General features: G+C 41.4%; 1 protein-coding gene across 4 annotated transcripts; it reads right to left on the bottom strand.

Annotated features, from left to right (window-relative positions):
• Window positions 1-329: 329 nt before the first annotated feature.
• On the bottom strand, window positions 330-20,228 carry LOC145867127 (NLR family CARD domain-containing protein 3-like). Of its 4 annotated transcripts, XM_082971182.1 has the most exons (11): window positions 20,111-20,228; window positions 18,914-19,102; window positions 18,100-18,216; window positions 15,210-15,299; window positions 9,341-9,457; window positions 8,934-9,018; window positions 8,576-8,804; window positions 5,958-8,205; window positions 4,391-4,564; window positions 832-2,035; window positions 337-519 (listed from the first exon to the last, which is right to left on the bottom strand). In XM_082971182.1, the coding sequence occupies exons 2-8, from the start codon at window positions 19,084-19,086 to the stop codon at window positions 6,410-6,412; spliced, it is 2,607 nt and encodes an 868-aa protein (XP_082827308.1). In that variant the 5' UTR covers window positions 19,087-19,102; window positions 20,111-20,228; the 3' UTR covers window positions 337-519; window positions 832-2,035; window positions 4,391-4,564; window positions 5,958-6,409. The 4 variants fall into 4 exon arrangements, with proteins under 4 accessions (XP_082827309.1, XP_082827308.1, XP_082827307.1 ...); XM_082971183.1 differs by lacking the exon at window positions 832-2,035 and having other exon boundaries at window positions 330-519; XM_082971181.1 differs by lacking the exon at window positions 337-519 and having other exon boundaries at window positions 797-2,035.
• Window positions 20,229-22,407: the final 2,179 nt, after the last annotated feature.

Below are 22,407 nucleotides of genomic sequence, written 5' to 3'. Positions count from 1 at the left end.
CATGCTAACCTCTCACCATTACCAATAACAGAGGCTACAACAAAACATGCTAACCTCTCACCATTACCAATAACAGAGGCTACAACAAAACATGCTAACCTCTCACCATTACCAATAACAGAGACTACAACAAAACATGCTAACCTCTCACCATTACCAATAACAGAGGCTACAACAAAACATGCTAACCTCTCACCATTACCAATAACAGAGGCTACAACAAAACATGCTAACCTCTCACCATTACCAATAACAGAGGCTACAACAAAACATGCTAACCTCTCACCATTACCAATAACAGAGACTACAACAAAACACTTGTGGACCAACTACAGGAATACTGACCTCAGAGTCTCCAGTCTGCAGTGTGGATCCTCCAGTCCAGCAGAGAGCAGCTTCACTCCTGAATCCTTCAGGTCATTGTTACTCAGGTCCAGCTCTCTCAGGTGTGAGGGGTTTGAACTGAGAACTGAGGCCAACACTTTACAGGATGTGTCTGTGAGTTTACAGCCAGTGAGTCTGCCAACACAGAAGAAATACAATGACAGACAGGTTGTATTAAAATTATATTCTTAGCTTTCCATGTTTACGCTGTTACCCGTTTACAAATAATGTGTTGGGTTTGACCACAGAGCTGAGACCAGAGAAGCACAGCCTTCCTCTGTGACTAGACAGCCTGACAGCCTGCAACGAGTAAAATCATCTTGTAGAGAGAAAAATATATAATACAAATATTTGAGTAGACTGACCAGACCAGTTTAAAAGCAGTATCAGTCAAAAGACAGACATTGAGGTATCAGATTTAGATTGTATTGAGTATACAGTCCACACCATATCTATTTTGACAGGAATAGATGAATGAGGCTGAGGGTGATGACTACAACAACGATGGTGATATTGATGGAGGAATAGATGAATGAGGCTGATGGTGTTGACTACAACAAGTATGGCAAAGTCAACAACGCAGCCACTGCTAGCTAGCCTACTTCACCAGCCAGCAGTACTGCATCATTTGTAATTTTAGTCAATAAGATTTTTGCAACGTAAGCTTAACTTTCTGAACATTCGAGACGTGTAGTCCACTTGTCATTCCAACGTGATATGGACCTGTGGACTATTGCGGAGGTTAGGAGGAGTATATCCAGGGCTTTGGAGGAATTAGGGGCAGGAGAAAAGCACCTCCCACGAGAACAGGTGGAGGCAGCGAGAGCGCGGCAACAAGGGAAGCACGAGAGGCAGACACACCCCCCCAAAAAATTAGGGAGATTGGCACAGTCAGGTTGGAGACCTGAGCCAGCTCCTCATGCTTACCGTGGGGAGCGAGTGACTGAGCAAGCACCGTGTTATGCGGTGATGCGCACTGTGTCGCCAGTGCGCATTCACAGCCCGGTGAGCTCTGTGCCTGCCCCACGTACCAGGCCTCCAGTGAGTCTATCCAGCCTGGTACGCCCTGTTCCTGCTCCTCGCACTTGCCCTGAGGTGCGTGTCACCAGTCGGGCGCCACCTGTTCCAGCCCCACGCATCAGGTCTCTAGTGCGCCTGCCCAGTCCGGTGTGTCTTGTTCCTGCTCCTTGCCCTGAGGTGTGTGTTACCAGTCTGGCGCCACCTGTGCCAGCCCCACGCATCAGGCCTCCAGTACGCCTTCCCAGTCCAGAGCTTCCGGCAACGTCCCCCAGTCCGGAGCCTCCAGCGACGTTCCCCAGTCCGGTGAGACCTGTTCCGGCTCCATGTAAAAAGCCTCCAGTGATGATCCATGGTCCGAAGCCTCCAATGATGATCCATGGCACGAAGACTCCAGTGATGATCCATGGCACGAAGCCTCCAATAATGATCCATGGCACGAAGCCTCCAGTGATGATCCATGGCACGAAGCCTCCAGTGATGATCCATGGCCTGGAGTCTCCAGTGATAATCCATGGCAAGAAGGCTGTTGGGATGATCCATGGCCCGGAGCCTCCAGTGATGATCCATGGCACGAAGACTCCAGTGATGATCCATGGCCCGGAGCCTCCAGTGGTGATCCACGGCACGGAGCCTGCAATGATGATCCAATGATGATCCAAGCTAATATTTTAAATGTGGCTCTAAACTCCAACATTTTGGATTTCAGATCAAATGTTTCATATGAGGTAACAGTATATAATGTCACCTTTTATTTGAGGATATTTTCATACATATCTGATTCACCATTTAGAAATGAAAGCAGTTTATGTATCTAGTCCCCCCATTTGAAGAAGTCATAAGTATTCTGACCAATTCATTTATAGTGTATTAAAGTAGTCAATAGATTAGTGTTTCGTTGTAAACTAGTTGGTTGCATTTGCAGTTTGTTTTGGTTGTGTTTTGCCCAATAATAAAATGGTGGATGATGACTGGATAATTTTCTGTCTAAGTGAGTAGATAACATGTTTCTAAACACTACTAAATGAATCCTGATTATGCCATGATTACTACAAATCATGAATGAATCATGAATAATAATGAGTGAGAAAGTTACAGAGGCTACAACAAGACATGCTAACCTCTCACCATTACGAATAACAGAGGATACAACAAAACATGCTAACCTCTCACCATTACCAATAACAGAGGCTACAACAAGACATGCTAACCTCTCACCATTACCAATAACAGAGGATACAACAAAACATGCTAACCTCTCACCATTACCAATAACAGAGGCTACAACAAAACATGCTAACCTCTCACCATTACCAATAACAGAGGCTACAACAAAACATGCTAACCTCTCACCATTACCAATAACAGAGACTACAACAAAACATGCTAACCTCTCACCATTACCAATAACAGAGGCTACAACAAAACATGCTAACCTCTCAACACTCCCAATAACAGAGGATACAACAAAACATGCTAACCTCTCACCATTAACAATAACAGAGGCTACAACAAAACATACTAACCTCTCACCATTACCTAAAACAGAGGATACAACAAAACATGCTAACCTCTCACCATTACCAATAACAGAGGCTACAACAAAACATGCTAACCTCTCACCATTACCAATAACAGAGACTACAACAAAACATGCTAACCTCTCACCATTACCAATAACAGAGGCTACAACAAAACATGCTAACCTCTCAGCATCACCAATGACAGAGGCTACAACAAAACATGCTAACCTCTCACCATTACCAATAACAGAGTCTACAACAAAACATGCTAACCTCTCACCATTACCAATAACAGAGGATACAACAAAACATGCTAACCTCTCACCATTACCAATAACAGAGGCTGCAACAAAACATGCTAACCTCTCACCATTACCAATAACAGAGACTACAACAAAACATGCTAACCTCTCACCATTACCAATAACAGAGGCTACAACAAAACATGCTAACCTCTCTCCATTACCAATAACAGAGGCTACAACAAAACATGCTAACCTCTCACCATTACCAATAACAGAGGCTGCAAAAAAACATGCTAACCTCTCACCATTACCAATAACAGAGACTTCAACAAAACATGCTAACCTCTCTCCATTACCAATAACAGAGGCTACAACAAAACATGCTAACCTCTCACCATTACCAATAACAGAGGCTACAACAAAACATGCTAACCTCTCACCATTACCAATAACAGAGACTACAACAACACATGCTAACCTCTCACCATTACCAATAACAGAGGCTCATTTATCATTATTCACGATTCATTCCTGATTATTCATAATCATGGTAGCATCCACATGAATGTAGAAGTGTTCAGAAACATCTTCTATTCTTACTGACAATACAAGTGAAGTGACTCCAAAATTACAGGACATTATTCACCATTAAGTTACTATTAGGAAAAATATTATCTAAAACACAACTAGGACAAACAGCAAATTAATTCAACAATTTAGTAGAATCACAAGCTTGATGTAATCACTGCAGGCATGAATATGGGACAAAACATTCAACTTTTGACTAAATACATTTGTCCAAATAATTAATAATTTTTAAATGTAAATATTGATTCATTGCTTCAACTTCATGTAATTGTCAATAAAAGCCTTTGACACTTATGAAATGCTTGTAATTATAATTCAGTATTCCACAGTAACATCTGACAAAAATATCTAAAGACACTGAAGCAGCAAACTTTGTGGAAATTAATATTTGTGTCATTCTCAAAACTTTTGGCCACGACTGTATATGTATGAATACGTTTAAATAAAAGGTGACATTCTGTACTGTCACCTAATATGAAACATCTCAAATCCAAAATGCTGGAGCATAGCACCACATTTAAAACTGTAAACTTCACTGGCCAAACACATATGGTGTGGACTATGTGTGTCTGGTAAACACATGTGGATCTGGTGAACAGTTATCACTTGTTGACCAACTACAGGAATACTGACCTCAGAGTCTCCAGTTTACAGTGTGGATCCTCCAGTCCAGCAGAGAGCAGCTCCACTCCTGAATCCTTCAGGTCATTGTTACTCAGGTCCAGCTCTCTCAGGTGTGAGGGGTTTGAACTGAGAACTGAGGCCAACACTTTACAGGATGTGTCTGTGAGTTTACAGCCAGTGAGTCTGCCAACACAGAAGAAATACAATGACAGACATTTTGTATTAAAATGATACGCTTAGCTTTCCCTGTTTACACTGTTACCCGTTTACAAATAATGTGTTGGGTTTGATCACAGAACTGAGACCAGAGAAGCACAGACTTCCTCTGTGACTCCACAGGCTGACAGCCTGCAAAGAGTCAAATCATATTAAAATCACACTGCTATTCTTTGGTGGTGAAAATAGTGGCGGTATATTTTTTCAACATATGAAACCTTCCATATCTATTTGTAAATTAATATATCGTCATTAAAAATGACAAATTATCAAAGTTTTTCCTGCAGATAGAAACATGTATAGTACAAATATTTGAGTAGACTGACCAGACCAGTTTAAAAGCAGTATCAGTCAAAAGACAGACAGTGAGGTATCAGATTTAGATTGTATTGAGTATACAGTCCACACCATATCTATTTTGATAGTGAAGCAAAACATTTAAATGTGGCCCTACACTCCAGCATTTTGGATTTCAGATCAAATGTTTCATAAGAGGTGACATTGACGCATTTGCAGTTATTTTAATAATAATGAGTGAGAAAAGTTACAGAAGCTACAACAAAACATGCTAACCTCTCACCATTACAAATAACAGAGGCTACAACAAAACATGCTAACCTCTCACCATTACCATTAACAGAGGCTACAACAAAACATGCTAACCTCTCACCATTACCAATAACAGAGGCTACAACAAAACATGCTAACCTCTCACCATTACCACTAACAGAGGATACAACAAAACATGCTAACCTCTCACCATTACTAATAACAGAGGCTACAGCAAAACATGCTAACCTCTCACCATTACCAATAACAGAGGCTACAACAAACATGCTAACCTCTCACCATTACCAATAACAGAGGATACAACAAAACCTGCTAACCTCTCACCATTACCAATAACAAAGGACACAACAAAACATGCTAACCTCTCACCATTACCAAAAACAGTGGCTACAACAAAACATACTAACCATTACCAATAACAGAGGCTACAACAAAACATGCTAACCTCTCACCATTACCATTAACAGAGGCTACAACAAAACATGCTAACCTCTCACCATTACCAATAACAGAGGCTACAACAAAACATGCTAACCTCTCACCATTACCAATAACAGAGGCTACAACAAAACATGCTAACCTCTCACCATTACCAATAACAGAGGATACAACAAAACATACTAACCTCTCACCATTACCAATAACAGAGGCTACAATCTAAAACACAACCAAATGTACAACTGTAAGCTTCACTGTCCAAACACATATGGTGTGGACTATGTGTGCCTGGTAAACACATGTGGATCTGGTGAACAGTTATCACTTGTTGACCAACTACAGGAATACTGACCTCAGAGTCTCCAGTTTACAGTGGGGTTTCCCCAGTCCAGCAGAGAGCAGCTTCACTCCTGAATCCTTCAGGTCATTGTTACTCAGGTCCAGCTCTCTCAGGTGTGAGGGGTTTGAACTGAGAACTGAGACCAGAGAAGCACAGCCTTCCTCTGTGACTCCACAGCCTGACAGCCTGCAACGAGATCATCATGACTTCACAAACACACTGTTAATTTAACACCAGTAGTGTAGAAGGACAACGGTAGATGCATTTGGTTTATTCTCTCAAACAACATATAGATTCATCTTCCGTCTCCTAGAATTGTATGGTCATATTGTAATACTAGATTGAATATCTGATTCAATATGTTATTCAATTTAATATTATATACATATTATAATACACATTTTTCTCTAAACATAATATTTCTTTCTTCCTGATGATTACTTCTTATATGTCATTTTATTTACTCACAGAGCAGCTCTGGAGGCTTTGACCACTGGCAGCAGCCTCAGAAGACCTTCCTCTGATCTGGAGTATTTCTTCAGGTCAAACACATCCAGCTCCTTTTCTGAAGTCAGCAACACAAAGACCAGAGCTGACCACTGTGCAGGTGACAGGTTGGGTTTTGAGAGACTTCCTGATTTCAGGTAGCTTTGGATTTCCTCCACTAGAGAATGGTCATTCAGTTCATTCAGACAGTGGAACAGATTGATGCTCCTCTCTGGAGAGGTATTCTCCCTGATCTTCTCCTTGATGTACTTGACTGTTTCTTCATGGCTCTGTGAGCTGATTCTTGTCTTTGTCAGTAGACCTCGTAAGTGCTTCTGATTGGACTCCAGTGAGAGGCCCAGAAGGAAGCGGAGGAAAAGGTCCAGGTTTCCTGTCTCACTTTGTAAGGCTTTATCCACAGCACTCTTGTAGACAGTAACTTCAGGCTCGTCTCTGTACAGCAAAGAAAATATACTGGACTTTGTTTGCTGTTTGTCCATTAGATTCTCATTGTTGTTGATGAATGAGAGGAACACATACACAGCAGCCAGAAACTCCTGAATGCTCAGATGCACGAAGCAGTACACCTTCATCTGGTGCAGAACACATTCCTCTTTAAAGATCTGTGTGCACAATCCTGAGTACACTGAGGCTTCATTGACATCAATGCCAGCCTCTTTCAGGTCTTCTTCATAGAAAATCAGATTGCCATTCACAAGCTGTTGAAAAGCCAGTTTTCCCAGTGACAGAATGCTCTCGTTACTCAAGTGTGGATCTGTCTCTTCTTTCCCAAGATACTTTTCATTCTTCTGTTTGGTATGAAACACCACAAGGTGTGTGTACATCTCAGTCAGAGTCTTGGGCATCTCTTCTCTCTTATGTTTCAGCATGTGTTCGAGGACTGTTGCAGAAATCCAACAGAAGACTGGAATGTGGCACATGATGTGGAGGCTCCTTGATGTCTTTATGTGTGAGATGATTCTGTTGGCCAGGTCCTCATCAATGAATCTCTTTCTGAAGTACTCCTCCTTCTGTGGGTCATTGAACCCTCGTACCTCTGTCACCTGGTCAATACACCCTGAAGGGATCTTATTGGCTGCTGCAGGTCGGGTAGTTATCCAGAGGAGAGCAGAGGGAAGCAGATTTCCCTTGATGAGATTTGTCAGCAGAACATCCACTGAGGTTGACTCTGTGACGTCATAACAGATCTTGTTCTTCTGGAAGTCTAGGGGCAGTCGGCACTCATCCAGACCATCAAAGATGAACAGAACTTTGTACTTGTCGTAGTTGGAGATTCTTGATTGTTTGGTTTCCATTGAGAAGTGATTGACAAGTTCAATCAAAGTGTGTTTGTCCCCTTTCATCAAATTCAGCTCCCTAAAAGGGAATGAAAACACAAATTGAACATCCTGATTGGCTTTTCCTTCAGCCCAGTCCAGAATGAACTTCTGCACAGAGACTGTTTTTCCAATGCCAGCGATTCCCTTTGTCAGCACAGTTCTGATAAGTTTGTCTTGTCCAGTTAAGGGTTTGAAGATGTCGTTACATTTGATTGCAGTCTCTGGTCTTGCTTGTTTCCTGGTTGATGTCTCAATCTGTCTCAGCTCATGTTCATTATTGACCTCTCCTGTTCCACCCTCTGTGATGTAGAGCTCTGTGTAGATCTTGTTGAGAAATGTTGGGTTTCCTTGTTTAGCGATCCCCTCAAATACACATTGAAACTTCTTCTTTAGGTTAGATTGGAGTTCACGTTGGCAAATCACAGCAAGCTCATCTGAATGAAGAAATAACACAGAGGATATTAATATTACATATGTTTTAATAACTACAGTATTGTAGGACTGTTATTTAAATTATAATCATTTATTCTCTTAACTGACTGTATAAATCTTTTCATAATGCATTACAGACTGGTGTGACTGATTATATTATTATTCGTATTATTGATGGTATTATTAATGTTGTCTCTCTCTCTCTCTAAATTAATCACCACAACACATCCCTGCTGCTACTTGATGAGGTCACTAGGTGTTGTGTTAAGTCTGCTACAATATCATTGAGTTACACAGCTACTTTAGCTGTACTTTAGCCACAGCTTTTAAATGTTATAAAACAGCATTCAACATGAGGCAGACAGATCTTACGTTTCTCCAGTGTGTCAGCAAGCTCCTTCTGGTTCATTTTCCTCAGGATGTGCAGTGTGATCTTCAGAGCCCCCTCTCTGGCACTGCTCTCCTGCTTCTCATCTTCAGCATCCACCACTTCCTCATCCTGCTTCTGACTCTCAAATCCTTCTGGGAGTTCAGGACCAAGAATCCTCTTGAACATCTTCAGCTCGTTCTTCACAAATGTCATAATTTTCTCTTCAAGCAACTGAAATAAATCATGTAAATAAGTTAAGCAAGAGAAGAAATGCTTTCTCATTAACACATTAATGAATGATTGACAGATCAACTTTACTCGAGGTAAACAAAAACAAATGTTCATAACAGGACCACATACACTGAATATAGAGTCCAGGTCTGTTTGATGACTCTGGGAAGACTGACCACTGAGAATCTCTGACTCTGATCTCTCCTGTTGGTTTCTGTGGACAAAACATGAGATTATATCTCCTCATCCAGGGAGTACACACACACACACACACACACACACACACACACACACACACACACACACACACACACACACACACACACACACACACACACACACACACACACACACACACACACACACACACACACACACACACACACACACACCCTGTTTTAGGACTATGAAAATGGACTAAAGGATTAGCCTATGGATTATGAAAACAACCAAAAGAAATGTGAAAATGGGAGAGGAGAAATGACTTGAAACAGTGTTGTTTAACTCACTGACCATGACCCATGAGTTCTTCTTACCTTTGTTCAGTAGTAAAGTCTCCCTCTCTAAAGGATATAGGAGGTTTCATAGACCAGTCACTCTTCATGGACACACAGCTGGGTACAGGGGAGGCTGGTCTCTCCTGCTTTATTGGTCTTCAACACAACAGAGACAAACTTTACATCTCTCATCTACTCTGATCTCAGATGGGAAACATAAGAAGAGTTTCATTACAAAACGCTAGATATCACTTTCAGAAACGTTCATAAGTTAACTTTTATTCTTTAAAGAAATTATAAATGAGATAGGTGTTTTTTAACCTGTTAGGGCTAGGGGGCAGTATTTACACGGCCGGATAAAAAAACGTACCCGATTTAATCTGGTTACTACTCCTGTCCAGTAACTACAATATGCATATAATTATTGGCTTTGGATAGAAAACACCCTAAAGTTTCTAAAACTGTTTGAATGGTGTCTGTGAGTATAACAGAACTCATATGGCAGGCAAAAACCTGAGAAGATTTCATGCAGGAAGTGGCCTGTCTGACAAGGTGTTGTTGTTCTTGGCTCTGTTTATTGAACATTAGGATCTTAGCTGTAACGTGACACTTCCTACGGCTCCCATAGGCTCTCAGAGCCCGGGAAAAAGCTGAACGATATTGAGGCAGCCCCAGGCTGAAACACATTATCGCCTTTGCCAAGTGGCCGATCAGAGGACAAAGGGCTTAGGCGCGTGCCCGAGTCGACCCCATGCTGTATTTTCTTTCGTCTGTTTACCTAATTGCAGATTCCCGGTCAGAATATTATCGCTTTTTTACGAGAAAAATGGCATAAAAATTTATTTTAAACAGCGGTTGACATGCTTCGAAGTACGGTAATGAAATATTTAGAAATCTTTTGTCACGAAATGCGCCGTGCGCGTGAACCTTATTTACCATTCGGATAGTGTCTTGAACGCACGAACAAAACGCCGCTGTTGGAACATAACTATGGATTATTTGGGACCAAACCAACATTTGTTATTGAAGTAGAAGTCCTGGGAGTGCATTCTGACGAAGAACAGGAAAGGTAATCAAACTTTTCTAATAGTAAATCGGAGTTTGGTGAAGGCTAAACTTGCTGGGTGTCTAAATAGCTAGCCCTGTGATGCCGGGCTATCTACTTAGAATATTGCAAAATGTGCTTTCACCGAAAAGCTATTTTAAAATCGGACATATCGATTGCATAGAGGAGTTCTGTATCTATAATTCTTAAAATAATTGTTATGCTTTTTGTGAACGTTTATCGTGAGTAATTTAGTAAATTGTTAGTAAATTCGCCGGAAGTTTGCGGGGGGTATGCTAGTTCTGAACGTCACATGCTAATGTACAAAGCTGGTTTTTGATATAAATATGAACTTGATTGAACAAAACATGCATGTATTGTATAAAATAATGTCCTAGGTGTGTCATCTGATGAAGATCATCAAAGGTTAGTGCTGCATTTAGCTGTCTTCTGGGGTTTTGTGACATTATATGCTAGCTTGAAAAATGGGTGTCTGATTATTTCTGGCTGGGTACTCTGCTGACATAATCTAATGTTTTGCTTTCGTTGTAAAGCCTTTTTGAAATCGAACAGTGTGGTTAGATTAACGAGAGTCTTGTCTTTAAAATGCTGTAAAATGGTCATATGTTTGAGAAATTGAAGTAATAGCATTTCTAAGGTATTTGAATATCGCGCCACAGGATTCAACTGGCTGTTACGTAGGTGGGACGATTTGGTGCCACCTGCCCTAACTCCCTAATCATGGCATGCAATTTTTCAATGACCGACATGTGTATGTTTATAATGTATCATTTGATGTTTCATTTAAGATAGTCAAATGTTTTTTTTTTCAAAATGCTTTACGTATATCTGTCTCATTCTCTGAGAAATCAGTAGTACTGCTAGGTTTTACACAGTAATAATATATATCTGCCTCTCAGAGAAATCAGTAGTACGCTAGATTTAACACAGTAATAATATATATCTGCCTCTCAGAGAAATCAGTAGTACTGCTAGGTTTTACACAGTAATAATATATATCTGCCTCTCAGAGAAATCAGTAGTACTGCTAGGTTTTACACAGTAATAATATATATCTGCCTCTCAGAGAAATCAGTAGTACTGCTAGATTTAACACAGTAATAATATATATCTGTCTCACTCTCAGAGAAATCAGTAGTACTGCTAGGTTTAACACAGTAATAATATATATCTGCCTCACTCTCCGAGAAATCAGTAGTACTGCTAGGTTTAATACAGTAATAATATATATCTGCCTCTCAGAGAAATCAGTAGTACTGCTAGGTTTAACACAGTAATAATATATATCTGCCTCACTCTCAGAGAAATCAGTAGTACTGCTAGGTTTTATACATTAATAATATATATCTGCCTCACTCTCAGAGAAATCAGTAGTACTGCTAGGTTTAACACAGTAATAATGTATATCTGCCTCACTCTCAGAGAAATCAGTATTACTGCTAGGTTTAACACAGTAATAATATATATCTGCCTCTCAGAGAAATCGGTAGTACTGCTAGGTTTAATATAGTAATAATATATATCTGCCTCTCAGAGAAATCAGTAGTACTGCTAGGTTTAACACAGTAATAATATTATATCTGCCTCACTCTCAGAGAAATCAGTAGTACTGCTAGGTTTTATACATTAATAATATATATCTGCCTCACTCTCAGAGAAATCAGTAGTACTGCTAGGTTTAACACAGTAATAATGTATATCTGCCTCACTCTCAGAGAAATCAGTATTACTGCTAGGTTTAACACAGTAATAATATATATCTGCCTCTCAGAGAAATCGGTAGTACTGCTAGGTTTAATATAGTAATAATATATATCTGCCTCTCAGAGAAATCAGTAGTACTGCTAGGTTTAACACAGTAATAATATATATCTGCCTCACTCTCAGAGAAATCAGTAGTACTGCTAGGTTTTATACAGTAATAATATATATCTGCCCGAACTTGGCAGGTGTCTGTATAGCTTGCTTTGATGGCTAGCTATGTACTCAGAATATTGAAAAATGTACTTTCTCCGAAAAGCTATTTTAAAATCTGACACAGCGGTTGCATTAAGGAGTACTGTATCTATAATTCTTAAAATAATTGTTATGTATTTTGTCAATGTTTATGATGAGTATTTCTGTAATATGTGTGCTCATTGTGCTCATTCACCGGAAGTTTTGGAGGATAAACATTTTCGGAACAATTTCTGAACATCACGCGCCAATGTAAAATTCAGTTTTTGGATATAAATATGAACTTTATCGAACAAAACATACATGCATTGTGTAACATGATGTCCTAGGAGTGTCATCTGATGAAGATCGTCAAAGGTTAGTGCTTCATTTAGCTGTGTTTTGGGTTTTTGTGACATACAGTGGGACAAAAAAGTATTTAGTCAGCCACCAATTGTGCAAGTTCTCCCACTTAAAAAGATGAGAGAGGCCTGTAAGTTTCATCATAGGTACACTTCAACTATAACAGACAAAATTAGAAAAACAATTCCAGAAAATCACATTGTATGATTTTTTATGAATTTATTTGCAAATCATGGGGGAAAATAAGTATTTGGTCAATAACAAAAGTTTATCTCAATACTTTGTTATACACCCTTTGTTGGCAATGACACAGGTCAAATGTTTTCTGTAAGTCTTCACAAGGTTTTCACACACTGTTGCTGGTATTTTGGCCCATTCCTCCATGCAGATCTCCTCTAGAGCAGTGATGTTTTGGGGCTGTCGCTGGGCAATATGGACTTTCAAATCCCTCCAAAGATTTTCTATGGGGTTGAGATCTGAAGACTGGCTAGGCCACTCCAGGACCTTGAAATGCTTCTTACGAAGCCACTCCTTCGTTGCCCGGGCGGTGTGTTTGGGATCATTGTCATGCTGAAAGACCCAGCCACGTTTCATCTTCAATGCCCTTGCTGATGGAAGGAGGTTTTCACTCAAAATCTCACGATAACTGGCCCCATTCATTCTTTCCTTTACACGGATCAGTCGTCCTGGTCCCTTTGCAGAAAAACAGCCCCAAAGCATGATGTTTCCACCCCCATGCTTCACAGTAGGTATGGTGTTCTTTGGATGCAACTCAGCATTCTTTGTCCTCCAAACACGACAAGTTGAGTTTTTACCAAAACGTTATATTTTGGTTTCATCTGACCATATGACATTCTCCCAATCCTCTTCTGGATCATCCAACTGCTCTCTAGCAAACTTCAGACGGGCCTGGACATGTACTGGCTTAAGCAGGGGGACACGTCTGGCACTGCAGGATTTGAGTCCCTGGCGGCGTAGTGTGTTACTGATGGTAGGCTTTGTTACTTTGGTCCCAGCTCTCTGCAGGTCATTCACTAGGTCCCCACGTGTGGTTCTGGGGTGAGATCTTGCGTGGAGCCCCAGATCGAGGGAGATTATCAGTGGTCTTGTATGTCTTCCATTTCCTAATAATTGCTCCCACAGTTGATTTCTTCAAACCAAGCTGCTTACCTATTGCAGATTCAGTCTTCCCAGCCTGGTGCAGGTCTACAATTTTGTTTCTGGTGTCCTTTGACAGCTCTTTGGTCTTGGCCATAGTGGAGTTTGGAGTGTGACTGTTTGAGGTTGTGGACAGGTGTCTTTTATACTGATAACAAGTTCAAACAGGTGCCATTAATACAGTTAACGAGTGGAGGACAGAGGAGCCTCTTAAAGAAGAAGTTACAGGTCTGTGAGAGCCAGAAATCTTGCTTGTTTGTAGGTGACCAAATACTTATTTTCCACCATAATTTGCAAATAAATTAATTAAAAATCCTACAATGTGATTTTCTGGATTTTTTTTCTCATTTTGTCTGTCATAGTTGACGTGTACCTATGATGAAAATTACAGGCCTCTCATCTTTTTAAGTGGGAGAACTTGCACAATGGGTCGCTGACTAAATACTTTTTTGCCCCACTGTATCTTCTTGCTTGGAAAATGGCTGTGTGGTTATTTTTGTCTATGTACTCTCCTAACATAATCTAATGTTTTGCTTTCGCTGTAAAGCCTTTTTGAAATCGGACAATGTGGTTACATTAAGGAGAAGTGTATCTTTAAAATGGTGTAAAATAGTCGTATGTTTGAGAAATTGAAAGTATGATATTTTTGCTATTTTTGCTGTTAACGGGATCCTATCTCGAAGGGGTCCTCAACAGGTTTTAAGTTATATTTTGCTAATTGTAGGCCACTGTCTGTAATTTGTGTCAATATATGTCATGATGTGTATCCTAACATGAACACAATGATGTGCCAAATCTGTAATTTAGTGCATTTTTATTGGGTAAGCATTAGAATAAGCCTCCTTAATACTTGCAGCCATAGGTGATAATAGAAGCTGATCCGTGGTCAGTATGTGAACTAATTATAATGTTAAGGAAAGATTTGAATGGAGAAACTGATCTGAGAGTAGAGCTCCCTTTCTTTCCATCCTATCAGTATTGATACATGCTCCACCAGACGTGATACCTTGTAGTGCTGCTGATCCAGTTTCTACTGGTCTGACTGAGGATATGAACTCTGACCTGTCCACCAGACGTGATGCCTTGTAGTGCTGCTGATCCAGTTTCTACTGGTCTGACTGAGGATATGAACTCTGACCTGTTCACCAGACGTGATACCTTGTAGTGCTGCTGATCCAGTTTCTACTGGTCTGACTGAGTATATGAACTCTGACCTGTTCACCAGACGTGATACCTTGTAGTGCTGCTGATCCAGTTTCTACTGGTCTGACTGAGGATATGAACTCTGACCTGTCCACCAGACGTGATACCTTGTAGTGCTGCTGATCCAGTTTCTACTGGTCTGACTGAGGATATGAACTCTGACCTGTCCACCAGACGTGATACCTTGTAGTGCTGCTGATCCAGTTTCTGCTGGTCTGCCTGCGGATATGGAGCTCTGCCCTGTTCACCAGACTTGCTACGTTGACTTTATACCTTGTAAATTAAAAAAAGGAAATAGTAACACTACATAACAATAATTACGCTATAAGGAGAACCAGTACTGAGTCAATGTGCAGGGGTACCAGGTAGTTGAGGTAATAATGAGGCTATAAGGAGTACCAGTACTGAGTCAATGTGCAGGGGTACCAGGTAGTTGAGGTAATAATGAGGCTATAAGGAGTACCAGTACTGAGTCAATGTGCAGGGGTACCAGGTAGTTGAGGTAATAATGAGACTATAAGGAGTACCAGTACTGAGTCAATGTGCAGGGGTACCAGGTAGTTGAGGTAATAATGAGACTATAAGGAGTACCAGTACTGAGTCAATGTGCAGGGGTACCAGGTAGTTGAGGTAATAATGAGACTATAAGGAGTACCAGTACTGAGTCAATGTGCAGGGGTACCAGGTAGTTGAGGTAATAATGAGACTATAAGGAGTACCAGTACTGAGTCAATATGCAGGGGTACCAGGTAGTTGAGGTATTAATGAGACTATAAGGAGAACCAGTACTGAGTCAATGTGCAGGGGTACCAGGTAGTTGAGGTAATAATGAGACTATAAGGAGTACCAGTACTGAGTCAATGTGCAGGGGTACCAGGTAGTTGAGGTAATAATGAGACTATAAGGAGTACCAGTACTGAGTCAATGTGCAGGGGTACCAGGTAGTTGAGGTAATAATGAGACTATAAGGAGTACCAGTACTGAGTTAATGTGCAGGGGTACCAGGTAGTTGAGGTAATAATGAGACTATAAGGAGTACCAGTACTGAGTCAATGTGCAGGGTACCAGGTAGTTGAGGTAATAATGAGACTATAAGGAGTACCAGTACTGAGTCAATGTGCAGGGGTACCAGGTAGTTGAGGTAATAATGAGACTATAAGGAGTACCAGTACTGAGTCAATGTGCAGGGGTACCAGGTAGTTGAGGTAATAATGAGACTATAAGGAGTACCAGTACTGAGTCAATGTGCAGGGGTACCAGGTAGTTGAGGTAATAATGAGACTATAAGGAGTACCAGTACTGAGTCAATGTGCAGGGGTACCAGGTAGTTGAGGTAATAATGAGACTATAAGGAGTACCAGTACTGAGTCAATGTCCAGGGGTACCAGGTATTTGAGGTAATAATGAGACTATAAGGAGTACCAGTACTGAGTCAATGTGCAGGGGTACCAGGTAGTTGAGGAAATAATGAGACTATAAGGATTACCAGTACTGAGTCAATGTGCAGGGGTACCAGGTAGTTGAGGTAATAATGAGACTATAAGGAGTACCAGTACTGAGTCAATGTGCAGGGGTACCAGGTAGTTGAGGTAATAATGAGACTATAAGGAGTACCAGTACTGAGTCAATGTGCAGGGGTACCAGGTAGTTGAGGAAATAATGAGACTATAAGGATTACCAGTACTGAGTCAATGTGCAGGGGTACCAGGTAGTTGAGGTAATAATGAGACTATAAGGAGTACCAGTACTGAGTCAATGTGCAGGGGTACCAGGTAGTTGAGGTAATAATGAGACTATAAGGAGTACCAGTACTGAGTCAATGTGCAGGGGTACCAGGTAGTTGTTGTAATAATGAGACTATAAGGAGTACCAGTACTGAGTCAATGTGCAGGGGTACCAGGTAGTTGAGGTAATAATGAGACTATAAGGAGTACCAGTACTGAGTCAATGTGCAGGGGTACCAGGTAGTTGAGGTAATAATGAGACTATAAGGAGTACCAGTACTGAGTCAATGTGCAGGGGTACCAGGTAGTTGAGGTAATAACGAGACTATAAGGAGTACCAGTACTGAGTCAATGTGCAGGGGTACCAGGTAGTTGAGGTAATAATGAGACTATAAGGAGAACCAGTACTGAGTCAATGTGCAGGGGTACCAGGTAGTTGAGGTAATAATGAGACTATAAGGAGTACCAGTACTGAGTCAATGTGCAGGGGTACCAGGTAGTTGAGGAAATAATGAGACTATAAGGATTACCAGTACTGAGTCAATGTGCAGGGGTACCAGGTAGTTGAGGTAATAATGAGACTATAAGGAGTACCAGTACTGAGTCAATGTGCAGGGGTACCAGGTAATTGAGGTAATAATGAGACTACAAGGATTACCAGTACTGAGTCAATGTGCAGGGGTACCAGGTAGTTGAGGTAATAATGAGACTATAAGGAGTACCAGTACTGAGTCAATGTGCAGGGGTACCAGGTAGTTGAGGTAATAATGAGACTATAAGGAGTACCAGTACTGAGTCAATGTGCAGGGGTACCAGGTAGTTGAGGTAATAATGAGACTATAAGGAGTACCAGTACTGAGTCAATGTGCAGGGGTACCAGGTAATTGAGGTAATAATGAGACTATAAGGATTACCAGTACTGAGTCAATGTGCAGGGGTACCAGGTAGTTGAGGTAATAATGAGACTATAAGGAGTACCAGTACTGAGTCAATGTCCAGGGGTACCAGGTAGTTGAGGTAATTGAGGTAATATGTACATGTAGGTAAGGATAAAAGTGACTAGGCAATCAGGATAGAGATTATATCTCCTCATCCAGGGAGAGCACACACACACACACACACACACACAGACACACACACACACACACACACACACACACACACACACACACACACACGTGGAGTGAACGTTGTGTTTGTTTAATATTGTTTTAGGACTATGAAAATGGACTAAAGGATTAGACAATGGATTATGAAAACAACAAAATGAAATGGGAAAATGGGAGAGGAGAAATGACTAGAGACAGTGTTGTTTAACTCACAGACCATGACCCATGAGTTCTTCTTACCTTTGTTCAGTAGAAAAGTCTCCCTCTCTAAACTCTTCAGGTTTATCCATAGACTGGTCACTCTTCATGGACACACAGCTGGGAACAGGGGAGGCTGGTCTCTCCTGCTTGATTGGTCTTCAACACAACAGAGACAAACATTACATCTCTCATCTACTCTGATCTCAGATGGGGAACATACGAATAGTTCCAAAACGCAACATATCACTTTACAGAAATTAGCTTTTATTGTTTAAAGAAATTATGTATTAATTATTACATCTCTCACAGACAAGGATTTGTTTAAAATCTATCACTTGATGGTTTCATTTCAGAGAGACAAAAATCATGTTTTTTTTGCAAAATGTTATATATCTGCCTCACTCTCAAATGTGACCGACCGGCTCAATTTGGTAATTAACTAAATAACTACATATATAGTGATTTTGGTTTATGTCAGTTTAATTGTTTGTTATGGTATAAATTGTTATTTTATGATTGTAAGTGATAAAAATTAACTAGTAATTCTCAGTAATTACTACTTTAGTAAGGAATAACACATTTTTTCAGCACTACTGCAGTTGCTAAATAATTCCAATAGCATAAAACCACAAATGACATTTCAGAATATAAGTTTAGTTTTCTCCCTGGATACACCACCACTCCCCACGCTTCCTGCAGAACCCCTGCAGTACCTCCACAGACCCCGGATTGAGAACCCCTGATTTAGCAGATGCTCTTATCCAGAGAGATTTACAGTAAGTGCATTCACCTTAAGATAGTTATTTATTTAGGAAATAAACTTAATCAATTCTTCATAAAATTGTCATCTTACCTCTTAGCTTTGGTGTCATGTCCCCCAGAGAGATGCATTTTGGAGGCAGGGGCCCCCTCCTCTCTCTCCCCAGATAGACTCATTTTAGATGCAGGGGCCCCCTCCTCTCTCTCCCCAGAGAGACTCATTTTAGAGGCAGGGCCCCCCTCCTCTCTCTCCCCAGAGAGACTCATTTTAGAGCACTGACCCCTGTAAACAGAGATCCAGCATGTTGGTTGTGGTTAACACAGTGACAACTAAACAGAGATCCAGCATGTTGGTTAACACAGTGACAACTAAACAGAGATCCAGCATGTTGGTTGTGGTTAACACAGTAACAACTAAACAGAGATCCAGCATGTTGGTTGTGGTCAACACAGTAACAACTAAACAGAGATCCAGCATGTTGGTTGTGGTTAACACAGTGACAACTAAACAGAGATCCAGCATGTTGGTTGTGGTTAACACAGTAACAACTAAACAGAGATCCAGCATGTTGGTTGTGGTTAACACAGTGACAACTAAACAGAGATCCAGCATGTTGGTTGTGGTCAACACAGTAACAACTAAACAGAGATCCAGCATGTTGGTTGTGGTTAACACAGTGACAACTAATTATTGAATGTCAATTGTTCTCTTATATTCATTATCTCTTAGAAATAAAACATTTACTAACATACATAGAAACAGTCAGGTGATTTAATTAATAGATAATAATAGATAATAACTAATAATAATATTAATGTCTCACTTTCTCTTTTAATAATTTCTCTCATTCTAGTGTGTTGCTTTGTTTAACAGGTATGATATTATTATGCTGTTACTGAATTCAGTTCATAATAACAATGTTAAGAAAAGTATGTTCAGTGGTTTCAAACCAAATTACACAGGAAAGAGGAGCTCATTGTAGTTTAGAAAACAACAAATATTCTGATATTCTGAAAGATGATTTACAACTATGATACATTAAAATTTTTACAAATTGTAAAATAACCACAATAAACAAATCGTATAATACGATATATGAACAATATGTTTTTGAATTTGACTTGCCTACGCCCAGTTAGCGCCATTTTGTATGATTGAACTGTCACATAACTGTCCCAGGTGAAATGGACTTTTAAATCTGAGTGTTTTACTGTCAGTCACTATACTAAAATAACACCATACATTTAATTTCTCTACACACTTTACAATAATCACTGGGAAGATTCTTACCTTGTAGCCTGAATTCACAACCAGAACATGTCAAGTCATTGAGATATTTTCCGTTGTTCTGAGAGAGCACCTTCCTGATAACAAGTGTCTCTGTATCTATGTTCTAGGTACAGTTGATCTTTGGATGCAATAATATCTGGTCAAAGTCTAGTGACACAACACCATAGTATATCATAAACATAACAGCAGTTGGCCAGTAAAGGCCATGTCCTACTATAAAACAGGGTTCATCAACAACACCATAGTATATCATAAACATAACAGCAGTTGGCCAGAAAAGGCCATGACATACTATAAAACAGGGTTTGTCAACTAGATTTGGCTTCGGGTGTCACGGTTGTCATAGAGAGGAGTGGACCAAAGTGCAGCGTGATTATCGTTCCACATATTTTATTGAACTGTGAAACTATTCAATACATACACATAAACTAAAGAACAAAAAAACAACAAACCGTGATGCAGAGGTGAAACATACACTACTCAAAAACAATCTCCCACAAACCCAGGTGGGAAAAACACCTACTTAAGTATGATCTCCAATTAGAGACAATGATGACCAGCTGCCTCTAATTGGAGATCATCCCAAACAAAACCCAACATAGAAATACAAAACTAGAAAACAACATAGAAAAACTAAACTAGAAAACCCCCCTGTCACGCCCTGACCTACTCTACCATAGAAAATAACAGCTTTCTATGGTCAGGATGTGACAGTACCCCCCACAAAGGTGCGGACTCCGGATGCACCTAAACAAAAAAAAAGATAAAAGGTAGGGTTAGGGAGGGTGACTATTGTCTATGGCGGCTCTGATGCAGTACGCAGAACCTTCTCATCCTGCGGATCCTCCAGCAGAGGCGGCGGCTCCGGTTCGGGGCGTAACCCCCTCTCCGCCCGCTGATCCCTCTGCTTTTGTGTCACCGGACCTTGGATCATCACTGGAGGTTCTGGACTGCGGAACGTCGCTGAAGACTCTGGACAGCGGGCCGTCTCAGGAGGTTCCGGACTGCGGGCCATCATTGCAGGCTCCGTGCCGTGGATCACCACTGGAGGCTCCGGGCCATGGATCATCACTGGAGTCTTCGTGCCATGGATCATCACTGGAGGCTCCGGGCCATGGATCATCCCAACAGCCTTCTTGCCATGGATTATCACTGGAGACTCCAGGCCATGGATCATCACTGGAGGCTTCGTGCCATGGATCATCACTGGAGGCTTCGTGCCATGGATCATTATTGGAGGCTTCGTGCCATGGATCATCACTGGAGTCTTCGTGCCATGGATCATCATTGGAGGCTTCGGACCATGGATCATCACTGGAGGCTTTTTACATGGAGCCGGAACAGGTCTCACCGGACTGGGGAACGTCGCTGGAGGCTCCGGACTGGGGGACGTTGCCGGAAGCTCTGGACTGGGAAGGCGTACTGGAGGCCTGATGCGTGGGGCTGGCACAGGTGGCGCCAGACTGGTAACACACACCTCAGGGCAAGGAGCAGGAACAAGACACACCGGACTGGGCAGGCGCACTAGAGACCTGATGCGTGGGGCTGGAACAGGTGGCGCCCGACTGGTGACACGCACCTCAGGGCAAGTGCGAGGAGCAGGAACAGGGCATACCAGGCTGGATAGACTCACTGGAGGCCTGGTACGTGGGGCAGGCACAGAGCTCACCGGGCTGTGAATGCGCACTGGCGACACAGTGCACATCACCGCATAACACGGTGCTTGCTCAGTCACTCGCTCCCCACGGTAAGCATGAGGAGCTGGCTCAGGTCTCCAACCTGACTGTGCCAATCTCCCTAATTTTTTGGGGGGGTGTGTCTGCCTCTCGTGCTTCCCTTGTTGCCGCGCTCTCGCTGCCTCCACCTGTTCTCGTGGGAGGTGCTTTTCTCCTGCCCCTAATTCCTCCAAAGCCCTGGATATACTCCTCCTAACCTCCGCAATAGTCCACAGGTCCATATCACGTTGGAATGACAAGTGGACTACACGTCTCGAATGTTCAGAAAGTTAAGCTTACGTTGCAAAAATCTTATTGACTAAAATTACAAATGATGCAGTACTGCTGGCTGGTGAAGTAGGCTAGCTAGCAGTGGCTGCGTTGTTGACTTTGCCATACTTGTTGTAGTCAACACCATCAGCCTCATTCATCTATTCCTCCATCAATATCACCATCGTTGTTGTAGTCATCACCCTCAGCCTCATTCATCTATTCCTCCATCAATATCACCATCGTTGTTGTAGTCATCACCCTCAGCCTCATGAATCTGTTCCTCCATCAATATCACCATCGTTGTTGTAG

This window comes from Salmo salar, unplaced genomic scaffold, assembly GCF_965601325.2.
Source record: "Salmo salar unplaced genomic scaffold, fSalSal1 ptg000206l, whole genome shotgun sequence".
In the NCBI taxonomy this organism is placed as follows: Eukaryota; Metazoa; Chordata; class Actinopteri; order Salmoniformes; family Salmonidae; genus Salmo; species Salmo salar.
The sequence above is the reverse complement of the archived record's forward strand: the minus strand, read 5'-3'. Positions and strand labels throughout refer to the sequence as shown.